General features: G+C 41.8%; 1 protein-coding gene across 2 annotated transcripts in view; it reads right to left on the reverse strand.

The window, feature by feature from the left end:
• Positions 1 to 17,726, reverse strand: part of sorcs1 (sortilin-related VPS10 domain containing receptor 1) — a 168,018-nt gene that overhangs the window by 33,433 nt on the left and 116,859 nt on the right. For both annotated transcript variants that reach the window (XM_023431397.2, XM_023431396.2), the window contains exons 5-13: positions 16,504 to 16,577; positions 12,649 to 12,713; positions 11,142 to 11,260; positions 10,842 to 10,931; positions 9,335 to 9,514; positions 6,583 to 6,729; positions 5,564 to 5,666; positions 2,288 to 2,364; positions 185 to 276 (exon numbers count right to left, since the gene is read on the reverse strand). In XM_023431397.2, the coding sequence (XP_023287165.1) occupies positions 185 to 276; positions 2,288 to 2,364; positions 5,564 to 5,666; positions 6,583 to 6,729; positions 9,335 to 9,514; positions 10,842 to 10,931; positions 11,142 to 11,260; positions 12,649 to 12,713; positions 16,504 to 16,577 (947 nt within the window). The remainder of the gene's footprint in view (positions 1 to 184; positions 277 to 2,287; positions 2,365 to 5,563; positions 5,667 to 6,582; positions 6,730 to 9,334; positions 9,515 to 10,841; positions 10,932 to 11,141; positions 11,261 to 12,648; positions 12,714 to 16,503; positions 16,578 to 17,726) is intronic.

A 17,726-nucleotide genomic window follows, 5' to 3' on the forward strand; every position in this document is an offset into this window, starting at 1 on the left:
GAATGACAATGTGCAAAGCAAAAATTTCCACTGCTGGCAGGTTTTCCAACTTGAGTTATATTGTCCCCTCGTTTGAAAAAAAAAAAAACTAATTTGCCTTTGTTTGACTAACTTAAGACTTGAAGCTTCCTCCGAGGGAATTAGTCATGCTGTGACAAATGGCATCTCTGTCATAATGACTCACCACAGGTGTCGGATAGGAAGTGGAGTGTGTCTTATTGCAACTAAGGCGCCTCCTTGGTCGAGATAGAGCACTGCATACTCCTCATCGAAGATCTGCAGGGATAAGAAAAGAAAAAAGAAAAAAAAAAAACAGCTCACTCTGCAACGGCTTGTTACCCGTGTGCATGTCTGACACATGTCTGTGCACACACACCCATGCCATCTCATTCAAGTAAGCGAAGTAATAATACCCACACACAGTAGACATCACAGTTAGATTGCTACATCAGCTTCTGAATAATTATTTTTTCATTGCCATGTTTAATTAGAAACAAACACCATAAATTGTAAATGGCAGGATCAAGTGAGGTAGGTGCCACCCACCTGCGCTGCATGCAGGCACTGAAGCAAATTACTCTTAAGATGTCATTTGATCATCAACACTGAAAAACAGTGGCTCGTGTGTGCGGATTAAAAAGGCTGTGATAAAATCAGGGAGAGTGAGTGATGAGCAGAAGATGATACTGAGGACAGTCAGGACTGCGGGTCAGTCAGTTCGTGTTGTGGCCATTTTAGTGCGTTTAAGATTCAACTGGGGACATCACTGGAAAAATGAATCATCAGGGATGAGTCTGTAAAATCAATAATACAACATATCTCCCACAGCGTTCATGTGTGTATATTTGCAGGAAGCCAATCTCAGCCCACGACAGTGACTTTGCAGACCATAACTGATACTAGAAATCAAAGTTGAACTGCTGAAACGCTGCCAAGTGTAAACATGTTAGCCCACTTAGTTAGCTTCTTAACTTAAAAATGATGGGTCCTCCCAAATGTTCAGTGTTGTAAAGGAGGAGACAAATTAAATCACAAATTAAAACTGTGTGGGCTTGTTGGAAAAGGGGAAAAAATATCTTGAATCTGTGAATGTTTTTTTTTTTTTTATGACTTTGGGAGGTGGTCTGGCCACATTCTTTTAGCAGTGTGTACATGACTGTGTCCTGGGCCACCTACTCAACCGGCCTCTGGTCACAAACTAATTTGCAAGCAAACGGCATCATATTTAAGTGTGACAACAGACACAATCTTGATTCTCATGAAAGAGTAAAATAAAGTTTCAAAGTAAATTTGAAAAGCCCATAGAGATGAATTATGAGTGCATCATTTGAATTGGTTTGCCTGCCCTTAAAGACGTGTTTCACGTGTTTAATACATTTGATCTTGCTGCCATCTTTGGTACCATGTAGAGTACATGTGGAAAACAAACAACAATAAACTATGTACATGGGTCTCACATTTAATCCAAACGGTTTCACATGGCTTGATGTGTGGGTTTAACATGGGAAATGATATGGGTTTTACATGTAATCCCATATATTTCAAATGGGAATTTACATGAGCTTCACACATTACACCACCAAAATGTTCCAAAAACCACATTTCCAGTTTTCCAGCACATTTGTTCAACAAATTTCACATGTGAATTTAACATGTTTTTACACGATAAATTTCACATGTGCAAAGACCACATGTGCATGTGGTCTCATGTGCTCACGTGTGCCCACGTGTGATTTTGCACATGTGAAATCCATGTAGATTTTCTGTAAGGGTGGAACACGCCAAGGAATAGACCCAGTCTGTATTGTTTTCATATTTTCTTCTTCTCCTAATTTCTGGCAGATTTGACACGGGATGTGGATTGTTGCCTCCTGCTGCTTAAAGCGACAAGGCTTGGCGTTTAGAGCAGGAAAGTGAGACCCAAACACAAGTGATGATGCATGTGAGGACACATATTAATAGCAGGTGTGAACAGGGCCTCTATGGCAGCCCTGTGATAGACTGGCGACCTGCCTAGGGCGTGCCCCGCCTCTCGCCCAATGTCAGCTGGGATTGACACCTGCACCCCCACACCCGTCAAAGGATAAGTGGTATAGCTAATGAATGGCTGGAATGTTTTTAACATATAAAGTCTGATGTTTTTCTGTCAGAACGGCTCCAGAGAAGTTGACAGTGTGTCGCCGAAAAAGTCGGCTCACCACTGTCAGTCAACTGCTGCCATGGGAAATGGAGATATTTCAGAGAATTACAATTTTTGGATATTATTACAATTAAAAGATTCACTCACCTGTCTCCATGTGTTTCCGGCATCGGAGGTGATATACACACTGACATTGCTGGTGGTCAGCTCTGAGCCAATTGAGCCTGGAGGTTCAGCAGGGATTCACAGAACAGACACAAGACAACGTTGAGGGAAAGAAACTGCATAATGCAGACACAGGAAATGAATTCTAGTCGAGAGCAAATAAATCCCAAATTCTATAAAGAGCCTTCAGCCCAGCAGTGGCGGTAAGGCAGCGGCTCCAGCCATGCAGCTGCAGACTGGGGCGGTAATTACAGTGCGCCTGAAGATCTACAGTGCATTGCGACATTTGCCCATACTCCTAAATTAACCAATAAATCCAGATTACTGTATTCATCTTTCCGCAGTTGTGACCATATTAAGACAAGCTTTCCTAATGCTGCGCAGACTGCTGTACTTGCTTTAATTTAGCCTGTAATTGGTGCCAGGTGGCTAAACACAGAGCTGGAGAGAACGGCGAGCGTTTCTGAAGCACGGTTGCCCTCCTCGTCTGAAACCCTCCCCAGGAAACAACAGTCCCAGCGTTTAGACAGTTACCTAACAGCAGCTGAACGCTGAAGATTTTGTTGACCGTCTGTGTTTGATGTTCTCACCTCGCTGCAGTGATGGTGTGTGTACACTACATCGGTCACCGCCTGACAAACTTCCAACTTTCAACCAGCTCTACAACCACGATACAACTTAACGCAGTTTATCTTGAACACAGCCGCTTCACGTATTCAAAAAAAATGCATTTAAGCCCAAGACCGAGCAGCCCTCTCACTCTCTCTCTGTGTAACAGGAGAACACAGTGTACTTGGCTGTCATCCAAAAACTTCACAGAACGGTAGTTACTCTCATTTTAACGTCTGCACCTGCTGCGTACTGCCTGGTATTTCATGACTGTCTTTTTCACAACAGACGCCGAAAGCAGTGTCACTGACTGCAGTCCCATGGAGTCTCCCACTTTCACTGAATTACTTGATTTTCGACTGAACTACTGCTGCAATGAACATCACAGGCTGGGAAGAGAAACAGTTGGTAATATAATTAATTAACTGCACATTTACTAACTCTAACTAAAAAGTAGATTTAGCGTCAACTTGCTTCTTAAAGGAAAATTCATAGTTTGTTCTCCCAGGTCGTGTTTTTTCCAGGTTGTGCTTTTGTTAAACAACTTGAAATGAAAATAAATAACAGAATAATTATATATATTATATTATATTGTTATATATTATATATTATGTGAGATATTTGTTTGAAAAGGTGAAAGTGCTGGTATTTAGTCAGGATTGGACAGTGGCTTATGATTTCTGATTCTGTTATCTAAAGAGGGGCCTTGAGAGAGGGGAAACACCAGTGTGTGTGTGTGTGTGTGTGTGTGTGTGTGTGTGTGTGTGAGAGAGAGAGACAGAGAGTCCTGGATTCACACTTTAGTGATAATCACAGTCCTTTTCATACCAATGTAGAGATAAAGTCTTGTTGTTACAAAATGGAGATTTTGATAGTTAACTCCAATTTTGCCTTGTGTCCATTGCCTGGTCCTCTGGAGCTGAGCGTTTGAGCTGATTGTACATCAGTACTCTCTGACGTGCTGATAGCTGGTCTGTTACTGGAAGAAGGATCCTCTGTCTCTGTTTCCGGTCCATGTGATAGTGTGATGGAGGGAAGGTACGAAGACTGGCCTTTTGCTCCATAGACTCTATGATCTGTGATGCCAGGCCAGGGATATCAGCCAGATATCAGCCAGTCAGATATCAAATTCATGTAGTGGAATAAAAAGTGCAATATTTGCTTCTGAGTTGTAGGGAAGTAATCAATTAAAGTACAAGTGTGGAAACTGGCCTTCAGATTTGAACCAAGGATTTTTAAAGATCCTAAGTTGAGTACTTACAGTATATTATGTAAATATGTCTATTATGTATATATATACATATATATGTATACAACCAGCCTGTTATGTGCCTCCTTATGGTCCTTATGCTGCTGGATCTGCAATGTCCCCATATCGCATCTCACCAATGAAGTTGGGTTTGGGTTAGAGACAGGAATAATGACCAAGACTGTTAAAGAACTGAATTTTGCCATTTATTCTGAAGTGAGAGGTAAATTATTATTATTATTATTATTATTATTATTATTAATAATCTCTGTTTATTTTGATCATTTTGTTACTTGAAGAAATCAAACACAATCAGTTTGTTTCTCTGTCCTCACATCCCTGAAACCTGTTTAATTCAGGAAGCTCCACAAAGGTCCAGACACTCAAACTTTTAGCATAAGCTTGGCCTTCTCCAGACACCTCGGGCCAGTGCCGATGTGTTATTGACAGTGCCAGTCCATGCGGGAGTAAATATCACTGAGGTGTGAATTCACCTGGGGGTTTGCTGATCTCATATTCCTCCACCTCTTTGTTTTCTCCACACTGAGTCAATGAAAGTCTTTGCTGTCTGTCCTGTGTTCCCAGGAACAGTGATGCTCTGAGGATTACACCATAAGGATTATATACTTTGTTTTACTCTGGATTTCTGTTTATGTTACGTTATGTCATTCGCCCCGGTTCAAAGGTGAGGTGTTGTCAGATGCCTGGGAGTTGTATACTGATGCTGAACGGGGATGAACAATTGAAAAGAGAGGAGAAGAGTAAAAACCGGCCAAACAGCTCAAAGCAGCTTTAGAGAAGAACGCAGTGTTTGAGCGCTGCAGTGGAAAGATCACTGCGCAGAAATGAGATAAATAGATAAACAAAAGAGACAGATTTATTTTTTTCTTTGTCTCTCTAAGTGATTTTCATGGTCTTTGTCTCTTTGAATTAGCATAACGCTAACTAATGCATCCATGTATAGAAAAAAGAAACTGCAAACAAAAAAAAAAAAGTACACAGCTCCACTTGGAAAATGCCAGATGGGTCTTTCCATGTCTCCTTTGTTATTTTATGATTAAAGAAATTCAGAATTCACTTGATCATTTCAACTGGATGCATTCACTTAACATTCTTTTAGAGTTTGACATGTAACTCATTTAGTAATCGCAAAATGTAATTCTGGTTTAATCTAATATCTTTATAAGGTAAAAAAAAAAAAGCACCTGTCAGAAGTTTCTTCTATCAGTCAAGAATGACAAAGAATTAATTACTATTTAATAGATGAAACGAAAAAGTCAGCTGCAGCTGGGGTTTGAACAGAAGCTTTTAAAGAACCCCCCCCCCTCCCCCCCAGAAGAAAGAAGAAGAAAGAGAAAAGAGAAACATGTCACTCACAGAGATTTTTCCCTCTCACCCACCTGACGCGACAATGATCCCCGGCGCCGAGTCCCTGCTGGCGATGTTTCCAGATGTGTAGGGATTTGCAGACACGTGGAGATGGAGATGTAATGAACAGTATGGCTGCAGAAAATAAATCACAAACTCAATTATCAAAACTATCAAGCCAAGCCAACAGTATCACTGAAAACCTTCAAAAGACACTTCTGACTAAAACGGCTGTGGCATCGACTTGGATCCACAAACCTCCCAAGTCATAAATTTTATCACAAACACCATTTCCCCATTGGCTGATCCCACCATTAATTCTGATTGGGTTAACCTTTACCGACACAATTCTCATTACGACCCAGCAAAATGCCAGTGGTGCAGGCCATGTTGTGACGGGCTGTTTAGAGGTTTATTAAAACTCTGACATTTCCTGACAAATGACTGTGTAATATGGGGAGAAGGCGAGGCATGCCACAGAATCGCTAATTGGTTTATCAAAAAAAGGGGGTGATCATATTTGTATATAAAGTCACGTTAAGAGAATATGTGCAAGTCTGCAGCAGTGACACAAACCGTCACATCTACATCGCCATCTTAGTCTGGCTGCTTTTTTTGTACGAACCGTCGGATCAGTAGATAAAAAAAAAAAAGATCCACATCCAAGTCTTTATTTTAAATTTCAAAACTTTAAGTGAAGACTCGCCTCAGCTGGACTCTGAGAAGCATCTGATTTCACAGAGACTTTCAACAGATTAAAAAAAAAAAAAAAAAAAAAGGAGCGTCTGCTTTTCTAACTGACACCACTCTCTCTCTCTCTCTGTGTGTTTCTTAAATGGGAGGTCAGCTTATTGGACTGAATCAAAATGGCTGACCTTTCAGCTCAGCAGCCTCAGAGCACTCAGCTTTGACGGGCGCTGCTCTTTTTGAGCTCGGGCCTCTCATTGCTGCTGGGATCAGTCAGCTCCTGTCAAGGCCCCTCTTTGATGGAAGTGCACACTTATTAAAACATGTATGAACGCAGCGCGCTCGCGGACACACGGACGCTCACCAGCACACAGTGGATGCTGTTGCCCCTCAGGTCTTTGCTCGGGGCCTGCAGCAGCCTCCAGTCTCGGCCTCTGTTGTAGGTGATGTGCGTCTTCACTTGGTTATCCATCTTTTTGTTGGCCAGGAACATCCCCTTTATTCCCGCTACCTGGGAAATAAAAAGATAAACAATAACAGCTCCACATTAAAACAGATGCAGACTTAAAGTTATAACATGTAAAAATTCCTCAATAAAGTGTCTAAAAATGACAAGAACTATGTAATACATTTTTTGAGTTGTGTTCTCACATTCTCCTAAATGTTTCCATCAATTCTCAAACATAGATAAATACGTGATTTTAATCATGTTAAAACAGTACGTGTCATTTGGTCGCCTGTCAATGACATCATATCCTCTACAGAAGCTCAAAAATGAACTTTTATCTAGTTTTAAGCCATAAACACTTTTTACACCTTGGTTGATTTCAACTACAATGCTCAAAAAAAATGAAGGGAACACTTAATCATCACAGTAGAACACCGAGTCAGTTAAACTTCAGGGATATCAATCTGTCCATCTAGGAAGCACAAGTGGTTGTGAATCAGTTTCACCTGCTTTGGTGCAGATGAAAGTGACAACAGGTGCAATGGAGAGGCAAAAGCAAGACAAGCCCCTAAAAGGGAATGATTCTACATGTGGTGTCCACAGACAGTTGTTCTCTCCTGATCCTTCCTGACTGATTCTTCTCTAGTTCTGTATTTTGCTAGTGTCCTTGTTACTACTGGTAGCATGAGGCGGTACCTGCAGCCTGTCAGGTTGCACAGGTAGTCCAGCTCCTCCAGGATGGCACATCCATACCTGAGGTCGCAAGAAGGTTTGCTGTGTCTCCCAGCACAGTCTCAAGAGCATGGAGGAGATACCAGGAGACCGGCCGTTACAATAGGAGAGCTGGACAGGGCCGAAGAAGGGCATCAACCCAGCAGCAGGACCACTACCTGCTCCTCTGTGTGAGGAGGAACAGGAGGAGCACTGCCGGAGCCCTACAACATGACCTCCAGCAGGATACTGGTGTTCATGTTTCTGACCACACTGTCAGAAACAGACTCCATGAGGGTGGCATGAGGCCTCACGTCCTCTAGTGAGACCTGTGCTGATGTGGCCAGAGTGTGTAGGCACTTCCTGGGTGATAAAGGCATTGATGCCATTGACTGGCCCTCACATTCCCCTGACCTAAATCCAATTGAGCACCTATGGGACGTTATCTATTGGGTGCTGCCAGGTACCGCCACAGACTGTCCAGGAGCTCACTGATGCCCTGATCCAGGTCTGGGAGGAGATCCTCCAGGACACCATCCACCGACTCATCAGGAGCATGTCCAGATGTTGTCAGGAGTGTATACAGGCACGCAGGGGCCATACACACTACTGAGTGTATAAGGAAATTGACGCAACTTGGATCAGCCTGTGATTTCAACTTTTTACTTTTATTTAGGGTGTGATTGTGAATCCAGCCCTCAGTGGGTTGATGATTTTGGTTTCCATTGACCGTTGTTGCGTCATTTTGTTCTCAACAAATTATACAATGTCCATCAGGAAAGATTTTCAACCTGAATAATTTGATCATCAAGATCTGATTTATTCTAATTTAAGTGTTTTTCCATGAGTCTCCCCACAGCAGTCCTGAGTGAGTCCATGAGAGACCTCTAGCGGCAGAAGCTAAATACTGTGTAACGTATATTAAGCATTTCAATATCTTCAAGTCACGTTGCAGAAAAAAAAAAAAATGCACTGCACTGCAAAGCAAATCACATGTGCAGCCACATAATGCTTACCTCTTCTGTATTCCCTACAAAATCATGTACAGCCATAAACACTGACTGGGAAATAATCAGCTGTCTGGGGACTCGTAATGTGTGTAATCAATGTATCCGTAATCAATGTGCATCTTGAATGAATCTGAGCCCTTGTTGGAGGCCCATAGGAATAGTTGAGGGATACTGAATTGAGTCAGTGACAGTTGCATTAGGTAAAGAAACTTCACTTTAGTGATCGACAGATACTTCAATCTCCCTTGGAGGAGCGATTTAGCATATCCTACGTTTTGGGTGGTGACCCCAATCAAGACAGTAGATTCGTTTCTATCACTGAGGCCACAGCAAGACATGAGCAGCATCATCAACGCCTTCGTTATTTGATTCAGAGATATAGTTTATTCTACATTTGCTGCTGATGTGTCTTTAAAAATCATTGCACAGTGTACACGAGTTCCACAGCTTCAGCATCAGCCCTTAACACACTTTTCTTTTCTTTTTTTTTTCTTCATTTTGGATTATATGCTATTTGTGAAGTAATATCTGCAGTTATTCATCGAAGAAAGAAATAATCTCAGCCTCCCAAAAATCTATATCCCTGGCACAATCCCCTCTTGCTTTTGTTGATGTCAGCACTTTGAAGCTGCTTCTTATTCACACAATGTGCTCTGAAGACTGTAGGCCTACAGCAGCAGGGTTCATTTCCAAAATGACAAAAGAAGTACATTTCATCATCTCTGCCTCCTAGCTGTAAGATATCGATCAGTGTTTATAATAAACGTGTGGGCTGGGCACTCATCAAGCGGCCCTTTATTTGATGCTGTGAAAATAGGTCTCCTGTGCAGCATACCAATCCAAAATTAAAATGAGTCAGTCTACTTCCAGTCCAGCGTCATAGATTGCTACTTGAAGCACAGACTTTATATATCATCTTATTTGCTAGAAGATCGATGTTTGTTTACCTCGTAGAGATCGACCATGACGTTGCCCTCGGGGCCCATGCTGCTGACCACGTTCTCCAGGGCCAGGGTGTAGTAGACCCCCAATGTGTCTGACACATACAGGTTGTAGGTTTCATTCTGGTTCCACTCCTGCACGGCTGCCACCACGCGGTTTTCATCCGTACTGATCACATGCAGGTCCTGGCAGAGAAGTAAAGGTACATCAGCGTGTCACGTTACCACAGTGTTTCTATTTATTATTCCCTTATATCCTGTTTTTGTTTTTAAGTGCAGGTTTTTTATGGCTGTTTGTTTGCACCTTACTTCTGTGCTGTGGTACGTATTATAATGAGAAGTGTTTTAACACGATATTTTGTTGTTCATTTTATTGTGTGATGTCTCTTTAGAGGTCCATATTTTTCTCTTCTCCTGTGTTTTATTTCGTTGATCCATGAGAAGATAAATTATTATTATTATTTTATTACTATTGTTATTGTTACAATATGAAAAGATTTGTTGTAGCATAAAAAGTCACTCATTATAATGAGAAACTAAGTAGTAGTATCTTTTGTCACGGTGGAAGTGATGTATGTCCTAGCAATGTCCTCACACTGACAACGACATGCATCATTTTCTTGTCAACGCAGGACACCGACTCATCACGTCACAACGAGGAACTTTTCTTGATTTAATGAGATAAATTGGTAAAGTTGAACAATGGAAAAGGAATGTGGTGTCAGAAGATAAAGTGATTTGTTGCATCCTCTTAAAATGAAATAATTTGCAACAATAATAAAAAAAAGCAAGAAAAATATTATAAAATAAAACATAATATATTATTAACTTTTGTGAAAGCTTTCATCTATCAAAAACATGATTCCTAATGTGCCAATAAAGAATAAAAACGTGTATATTACATGCTGTTTTTACACTCCTGCTGGGCTTAATCATATTCACTAATCAGAACTGCTACATCTTCTTTATTCACATATTTAACTAAGAGGAAACAGCAATCATTAACACTATGCCTGGCATACTGGGCAGAGATTATGCAGCTGAGGCCATGCTGTTTGGTTGTGCGCTTCATCTGCCTCTGACTGTGCCAGTAACACCTTGCAGTGAGCCGACAGCAACCGGGGAGCCTAGGGCTTGATTGAATAAAACATGTTTAATTGTCAATAGGGACGTGACGAACAAGGCCACGCACACACAGAGAAGCATGGAATAACAATTCTGGTAACACTGTGAGAGTTACTTTTGGCCTTGATTTGCTCATAAATAACAAAGAGTGTCACACAGAGCCAGCGATGAACTGGTGCTTCATCGCAACTTTAGCCCACATAGCGAACAGGGCTGGAAGCGGATTGTTCTGCGCCTCTGAATGCAGAACATGAACCGCGGCTCGACCAATTAAATTTGAAATTTGTCTCACGCGTTTCTTGGATGCTAAGATACGGATTTCTTATCAAAGATCAATTCATTATCAACCTGTCGTGAGTATCTGTTAAGCTGGAGGTGTATTTGTTACCTTGGGCAGGGTGTACTTGGGCAGCTTCATGGGGGTAAAGACGTCTCTTTTAGCAGACACATAGTAGATTGGTCTTCCCGCGGTTGACACCTTGAGGTGATGAAGCCGGTGAGTAAAAAAAAACATTTGGGAGACACATACAGAAAAAAAAAAAACAGAAAAAGTATTTTTCACAGCACAGGGACACATAATTGCAACTCTCTAAGAATAACCTTGAAAAATTTCCAACAAAAAAAATCCTTACACTCATACACTTTTCTGATGTTTTTTTTTCACTGAGCAAACCGGGCAATTACCCACCTGGACAAACACATACTCATCTTGCACCACCAGAGAATTGGGGTCAATGTAGCCGGGGAATGGTTTGCCCTTGTTGGCATCTGTGCAGTTCTGCAGCTTGCAGGTGACATACAGTGCCTCTGCTCACACACACACACACACACACACACACACACACAAAAGACACACACATGCACACATGTCAAGCCATGGCCTCAGCAATGGTATTAGCCAATGAAGAAAGGCAGCTTTCACCCAAAGCCAAGTGGCCTCTTTTGGCTTCCTACATTACTCGTGTCAATAAAGTGGGTCCCGGTGAGGGAGGAGCCGGGCGGAGGGGAAGACAGATGACCAGAGAGGCCAATTGCTTTCTTTGCCTTCAATTGCAGCGCTGGGAGACAGCTGTCCCCACATGTTAGCCTCTGCCAAATATGTGTTGGCTTCCTCCACGCGCTCATGATAAATACGATAGTTACTGGCTACGTGACTGTAACATCTGACACAACTGATGTTTGCCGTGTGTTTGTATGATTGTGTTTTTTCTCTTTTCTCTCGTGTTGACCTCAAAGGGAGCGCGCTGACATTTGATGGCACGGATACAGATGGTTTGAAAAATAAATGAAATAGAAAGGATACAGTATTTATTAAGTATTAAATATTAAATGAAATCACATTTTGTGTTGCAATTCCATAAAGTTAGGAGACTCACGAGAGACAGATTAAAAAAAAAAAAAAAAAATCATAGCAGGAGAAGCTAAGGCATCCTTAGTTTTAGTCCCAAGTATGGGTCAAACTTCTGGATCCTACATTTCCTATAATGCACCTGATAGAATCTTTTGCTTGAGCTCTCCCTGGTCAGTTAATACCCATGTCTTTCAAACCCCATGGCTTTGTGTTGTGATGCAGGCTTTCTGTTATAATTTCCTAGTTTTAAAACCCAAATCGTGATTAATAACATCATCAGCCTCTGATGACATCACCAGAGCACATTATACAGCCCATGACTACAAACTAAGTTCCCCTTTAAAACATTATTTTAAAGGTTTATCAATTGGCAACACATGATTATCATCAATTATTATTGATATTTTCAATGTATTGGAAATTACATGGATTGCGAATACATGAATGGTCAAGACAAATACTTGGAAATGTAAGTATTGAATGGCTTGGACAGAATAATATCAATAATGAAGAAATTATGGGGGAAAAAAAATTATTCTGACATCACACTCAGTAAGTCAATCAAGTCAAATTCTATATATCATCCCACAATATCGCAGTGTTCATTGTCATTCACCTACGTGAGTGCCACTGAGCCAAATCACCTGCTTTTAAAAGCATTCTAATATATGCATTACTTTTCTCTCCATTGCCATTGTGTTTCCCCAGACTGGGCAATTTCCACTGTCCCTCTGCATTACCTGTCCAAACAACTTCCAGTTCCTCTCTACTTTAGCACAATGCTCACGATACAGTACAAAGACACCAGAAAATGGAGCGCTGAACTCGGAATTCAATTACTCACGTCCTTCAGAGATGCTGGTTTCCAGGTGAATTAAGCCCGGCTCTTTGTCCAAACCCATTTTCGACCTGAAAGGCAGACAAATGTGTTTCAGGAACATCACCACTGGTCTTTTGCCTCTGGGCAGATGCTACCTGCTGTCACTGCCGTCTGCCCTGAACGACTGCATGCTGCAAAGTCAGACAAACTCATAACTACACAGAGGGTAAGTCAAGAGCTATGACAGTTGTGGTAAACATCAGCGGGAATTGGCTGCAGGACATTAGCATGTCTGTGTCTTCATTTAAAGTGTGAGGAAAAAAGACCTCAGGTTTACTGTGTGACCTAAATGTTCAGAGCCCCCAGAAGCCCCCCCCCCCAGAAAGATTGAGGAGGACATTTCCTGACATCATTAGGAGAGGAAAAGCCATCGATTTCCCCGCTACTGTAGGGATGCCCGCAGATGGAATAGCATATAATCATTACTGCATTAAATATGTATTAAAAAGACTGGGGGATCAGAGGAGAAGCAAAGGCAGCACACACACATGCAGGGGGGAAGAGAAGGGGGAGGTGGAGAGAGACGGGGGAGAGACAGAGAGAATGTGTCGATAGGTAGCACACTCATAAATGGGAAGAGAAATAAAGGGGGTCTGTGTGAGGGGAATGAGAAGCAGACACAGTGAGAGACACAGACCACCAGAGCTTCTAATCATTTTACTTATTGGTAGTATTGGTGATTTCCCAGATGAAACACAGCTGTGAATAAGATGGCCTACTTATAGAAACCACATTTCCATTTTTTTTTTTTTCTGAATAATCCATTCAGGTACACAAGAACAGTGTGAGGCAGACAAGTCTTTGAGTTAGTGGAGCAGTATGGTTTGTTTAAACTTGGGAGGCTCAGCTTTAAAGTCCGTGGCCTACAGTAGTGTCTCTGTGCATGGCACTGGTTTGGACAGCTGTGTGCTCTCTGAGGAAACTCAGGACAGGTGGAAAAAGAATAGCACTTAGGCATGAGATGGAGTTGTTGCCTTGCAGAACATCACGTACGGGCAGCTCCAGATGTTTTTGGAGAGATTTGTGATGTCCAGCGGCTGCCTCGAGCTTAAACTCACACACTGATCGGAGCTGAACGAAGTTTAGAGTTGTTTGTTCAAACTTGCGTCTTGCACGACCGACCCGCGCCGTGTGGCCGAGCGCTGCTCGGGTTGGCCAAATTGCAAATACGCTTACTCTCTTCATCTTCCTCACATGTATGGTGGCTACATGAACAGCAGGCGTAAGCTCCCTCTGCAGCCTCATTATCAAGGCTACCACCACACCTACCGCACCGTGTGTGTCCTAAAATAGAACTCTGACAGCTCCTGCAGCATCAGCCCTCCAGGCTCCCTTCACTCCGGGCGGCCCGGCTTGTTACTACCCTGACAGTTCCTCCGTAGTTTGTTGGGTTGAAAGCTTTTCGTTGCGAGTTAGTTACTGTTTAGAGGGCAGATAGCATTGAGCTGGACAGCACTTTGTGCTGGTGGTGGAAAACATAGAAGACCAGGTAACAGTAATGCTAAATGTAATAATGTGAGTCTTGGAAACAATACACCGCATTTAAGGTCTACAAATAAATCCTTTGTGGGAATGGCAAGATTGTCGAAAAACTTGACTGTTATGTTAGCTGTTAGCTGAGGAGTGATTTTAAGCTAACATTAGCCGTTGTCTAATGGTAGCTAATGGGTTATCATATATTTTGCTTTATCTTGAAATATGGCTCGACGTCCCTTCGGATTTTCATCATCCATTGTCTTTTCTGTTGCTCATCGATCTGGAGGCGTCAAATAGAAACCATTTGTCAGAGTCTTTACGTTTATATGACTTGCAACCTGGAGCAGTTTGACATCATCCTTCCCGTGACGGCGTTTGAACTTCCCACCCTCAGAGGAAAATGGCTGACGTTTATTCAACAAAGTCAGGATGGGAGCAGGATGACACATTTTGGGTTTAAAGGCCTTGCTGAGAGGAAACATTAGATTGCTTTACGCCTTGTGAGGAAAACAATAGTTGGACTGCACCCGAAACTGATTTTGAAGCATCCTTCCACAGCTGAACACTGTCAGTCACATAATGTCACCTAACTGTCTGCCGCAGAGGAAGATCAGGCATGTCAGACGCATCAATAATGAAAATCTTAAAAAAAAATCCTGCTGGCTCATCAGCTCCTCACTTTGTTAAGAGACAATGATGTCTTCTGTCCAGGACATTTACAGTGTCGAGACTGCTCTGCGTTCGGTTTGGAGTTCAACCATAGTTCTACTGGTGCTTGTCACGCAATTATTATTTTTGGTTTGTTTTTAGCAACAAACCAACAGTGTGTGTTCAACTGCATGATACACAGCAATGACTACAGGTGGATAAAATCTTACATTTTGTTTTATCTTTATGTGGCCATGGCTACATGCTCAGGACTTTTTATCACTAAGGGTGAATCGTATACATCTAAAAACCTGACTACACCTGGAAACCCAAAGTAATGACGGCTGAATGACGAATCTGTTTTAAAATCACAGTTTGTTTTTCAAAGAGACCAAGACAGCGGTGAGTTCTCTCAAGCTAAAAATCTGCTTCTCGCATCATGTTGTTTTTCACATTCACACTATTGAGTTAGCAGCTAGCTCAGCTGCTGGTAATCAAACTGTTTTTGTAGTTTCCCAGTGTAACTCATCTTGTAATTGTTCAACACGGGACCAGTAGTATTTGGACCAGTGAAGCAACTTGTGCCAACAGTCCGTAAATTTAACGTTAGCTTGCACCGCTAACCGCAAACATGTTCAAGCCCGACATTAAAATGCATCTCCACATGCGTCTCCAGGGACCAGCTGTGATTGGATCTCACTTCCTCCGCTTTATATGCAAATAAACAGGTATGCATTGTTGTTTTAAGTCAGTCCGACACACAGGTCCATTTCAATGTGTTTTTGTGTGTGTGCAAAAGAGAGAGAGAGTGAGAAAGTGAGAGTGTAGTGCACACAGCTCTACAGAGAAATATGGTTTTAGTCATTTGAAATGGTCAAATATTTTGGGTTCATTATGAACTGTGTTGGGACTAATCAGACTGTGGCAGAGGATGTCAGTAGAGTAGTTAGTCCTTCAGTGTGGTCAGGTCACATCTGCATTCGCACTGCTAAAAGCATGTGGTCCAGACCAGCTCTGAATGTGGTCTGAGTGATCGGATCTTAAATGCCTCTTCAATGCATCTTGGGTGCGTTCACACCTGAACTTATAGCTGAGCACTTGTGATCAGGTCACCTGAGAAATAATATCAGAGTTAATACCAGGCCTGAACAGGGCCGTACTGTCAATATTAACATACAATAAACAGGCAGCTATATAGCTGTTATAAGTACGTAGATACTTGCAGATATTGCGATTTCAGTTGGAATGGTAGTTTTTGCGTTTCCTTTTCACTAAAAAAAATATATAAATGATGATGATATGACTTTGTACCAAACAAACATGTTCCTTTACGTCTGGAGAATATGATTTGTAGCATCACAACCCGTATGTTGCTGATGATGCACAACAATGTGACACATTTTGCTAAACTTGCTAAAAAAGAAAACAATAAAACATTCCTGGGACCAAAACAACACGCAACTGCATTATTTAATCTGATTAAAATATGCTTAAATATGCATGTTTATAACTATATAGGCACCCAATACAGGGTTGGAGTTGAATTTATAGAAAATGATATGAAAAATGCAATGCATGTAGAAAAAGTGCAATTACATACTGTCTAATCACTCAGCCCTAATAACCTATACTGTATCTCCATGGTTACATTATTGCTCACAGTTTCTTTGACCATGTTCAAGAGTCTGTACTTACCAGTAGAAACGATTAGGAGCCACTCTTTCATGCACCAGCTGCCACCTCCTCCCAAACTCCACTGAGCTGTAGAGCTGTGGCGAGACAAGCAGGAATCAGAGAGAATTCATTCACATACCGTCTTTAACAGCCGATCAAATTTACTGTTCTGTGCTACACATGTCGTCCGACTGTTAAATGATGTTTGATATTGGTTTGTTTTCACACATTGATTTGCTCAGTACCTCAGTCTTCCTCTTAACAGCAGCAGTGTAATGAGGAGTGGGAGATCAGTGTGTCTCATGCACACACTCATGCACGCACGCACACACATACTGTACTCACAAGTTCTTTATTTGAAGCAACTAAATTAGATTAGAATTTACATAAGATTGAAACACTGCAGGGGGATAACATGGCTTAAGGACATTTAGGGATACAAGCATTGTAGGTCCTCCCACGCAACTATCCATAACTGCACAAACCTTACAGAGATTTTTACCACACACACACACACACACACACACACACACACACATACACAATGAATGGAACTGTAAAGGGTGCAGGGTTTCCTGAACTACAGAGATGTGCTTTGCTGTAACAAGCCTGTGAATGGGAGGGAGAGATGAGGAGAGGAGGCAAAGCGTGGCGGGTGGTCTCAATACAGCCATTGTTCACTATTCAGTAAATCACTGAATTGCTGAGATTTTACCACAGTGCACAAAAGGGGCAGAGAAAGCATGTGAAATCTCTCTGTAATGGAACTAATTATCCATAGAGAAGTGATTTAATTTGCTCCCATGATTGTTTCATTGAGATTTCACTGGTCCCTAAATTAATTAATTACGCCAAGTGTCTGAGATTTCTACCTGCGGTGAATGGAGTTTCATTTGTGGTTAAATTATATTCAAAACATTCAACGGCAAAGTTTCCCAGTCTTCATTGGACTTAATTTCTTTTGGATAAATAGTCCCCATGGAAAATGTAGACATCTGGGGATCAGTGTGAAAAGATGCTAAAGTTTTTTAAAGCTGTATTTGAACAATGGATCACAGGATTACGTGTAATATGAAGAGGGTTGCCGGCGGTGACTAACCCACAGAGAATGACCAACTAGACCCTGCAGTTCCCCTCCGCTCTACTCAGGTTTTTTAAGCCACCGTCACTGTTTGTTTTTCTCATCATCCTTGTGTCCAGATGCAGCAGGCACCTGTTTTCAGTGAAAAGGCTCTTAGAAACTT

The sequence above is a fragment of the Seriola lalandi genome, unplaced genomic scaffold (assembly GCF_002814215.2).
Source record: "Seriola lalandi dorsalis isolate HSWRI2012SDOR001 ecotype SW California unplaced genomic scaffold, Sedor1 jcf7180002054921, whole genome shotgun sequence".
NCBI classification, from domain to species: Eukaryota; Metazoa; Chordata; class Actinopteri; order Carangiformes; family Carangidae; genus Seriola; species Seriola lalandi.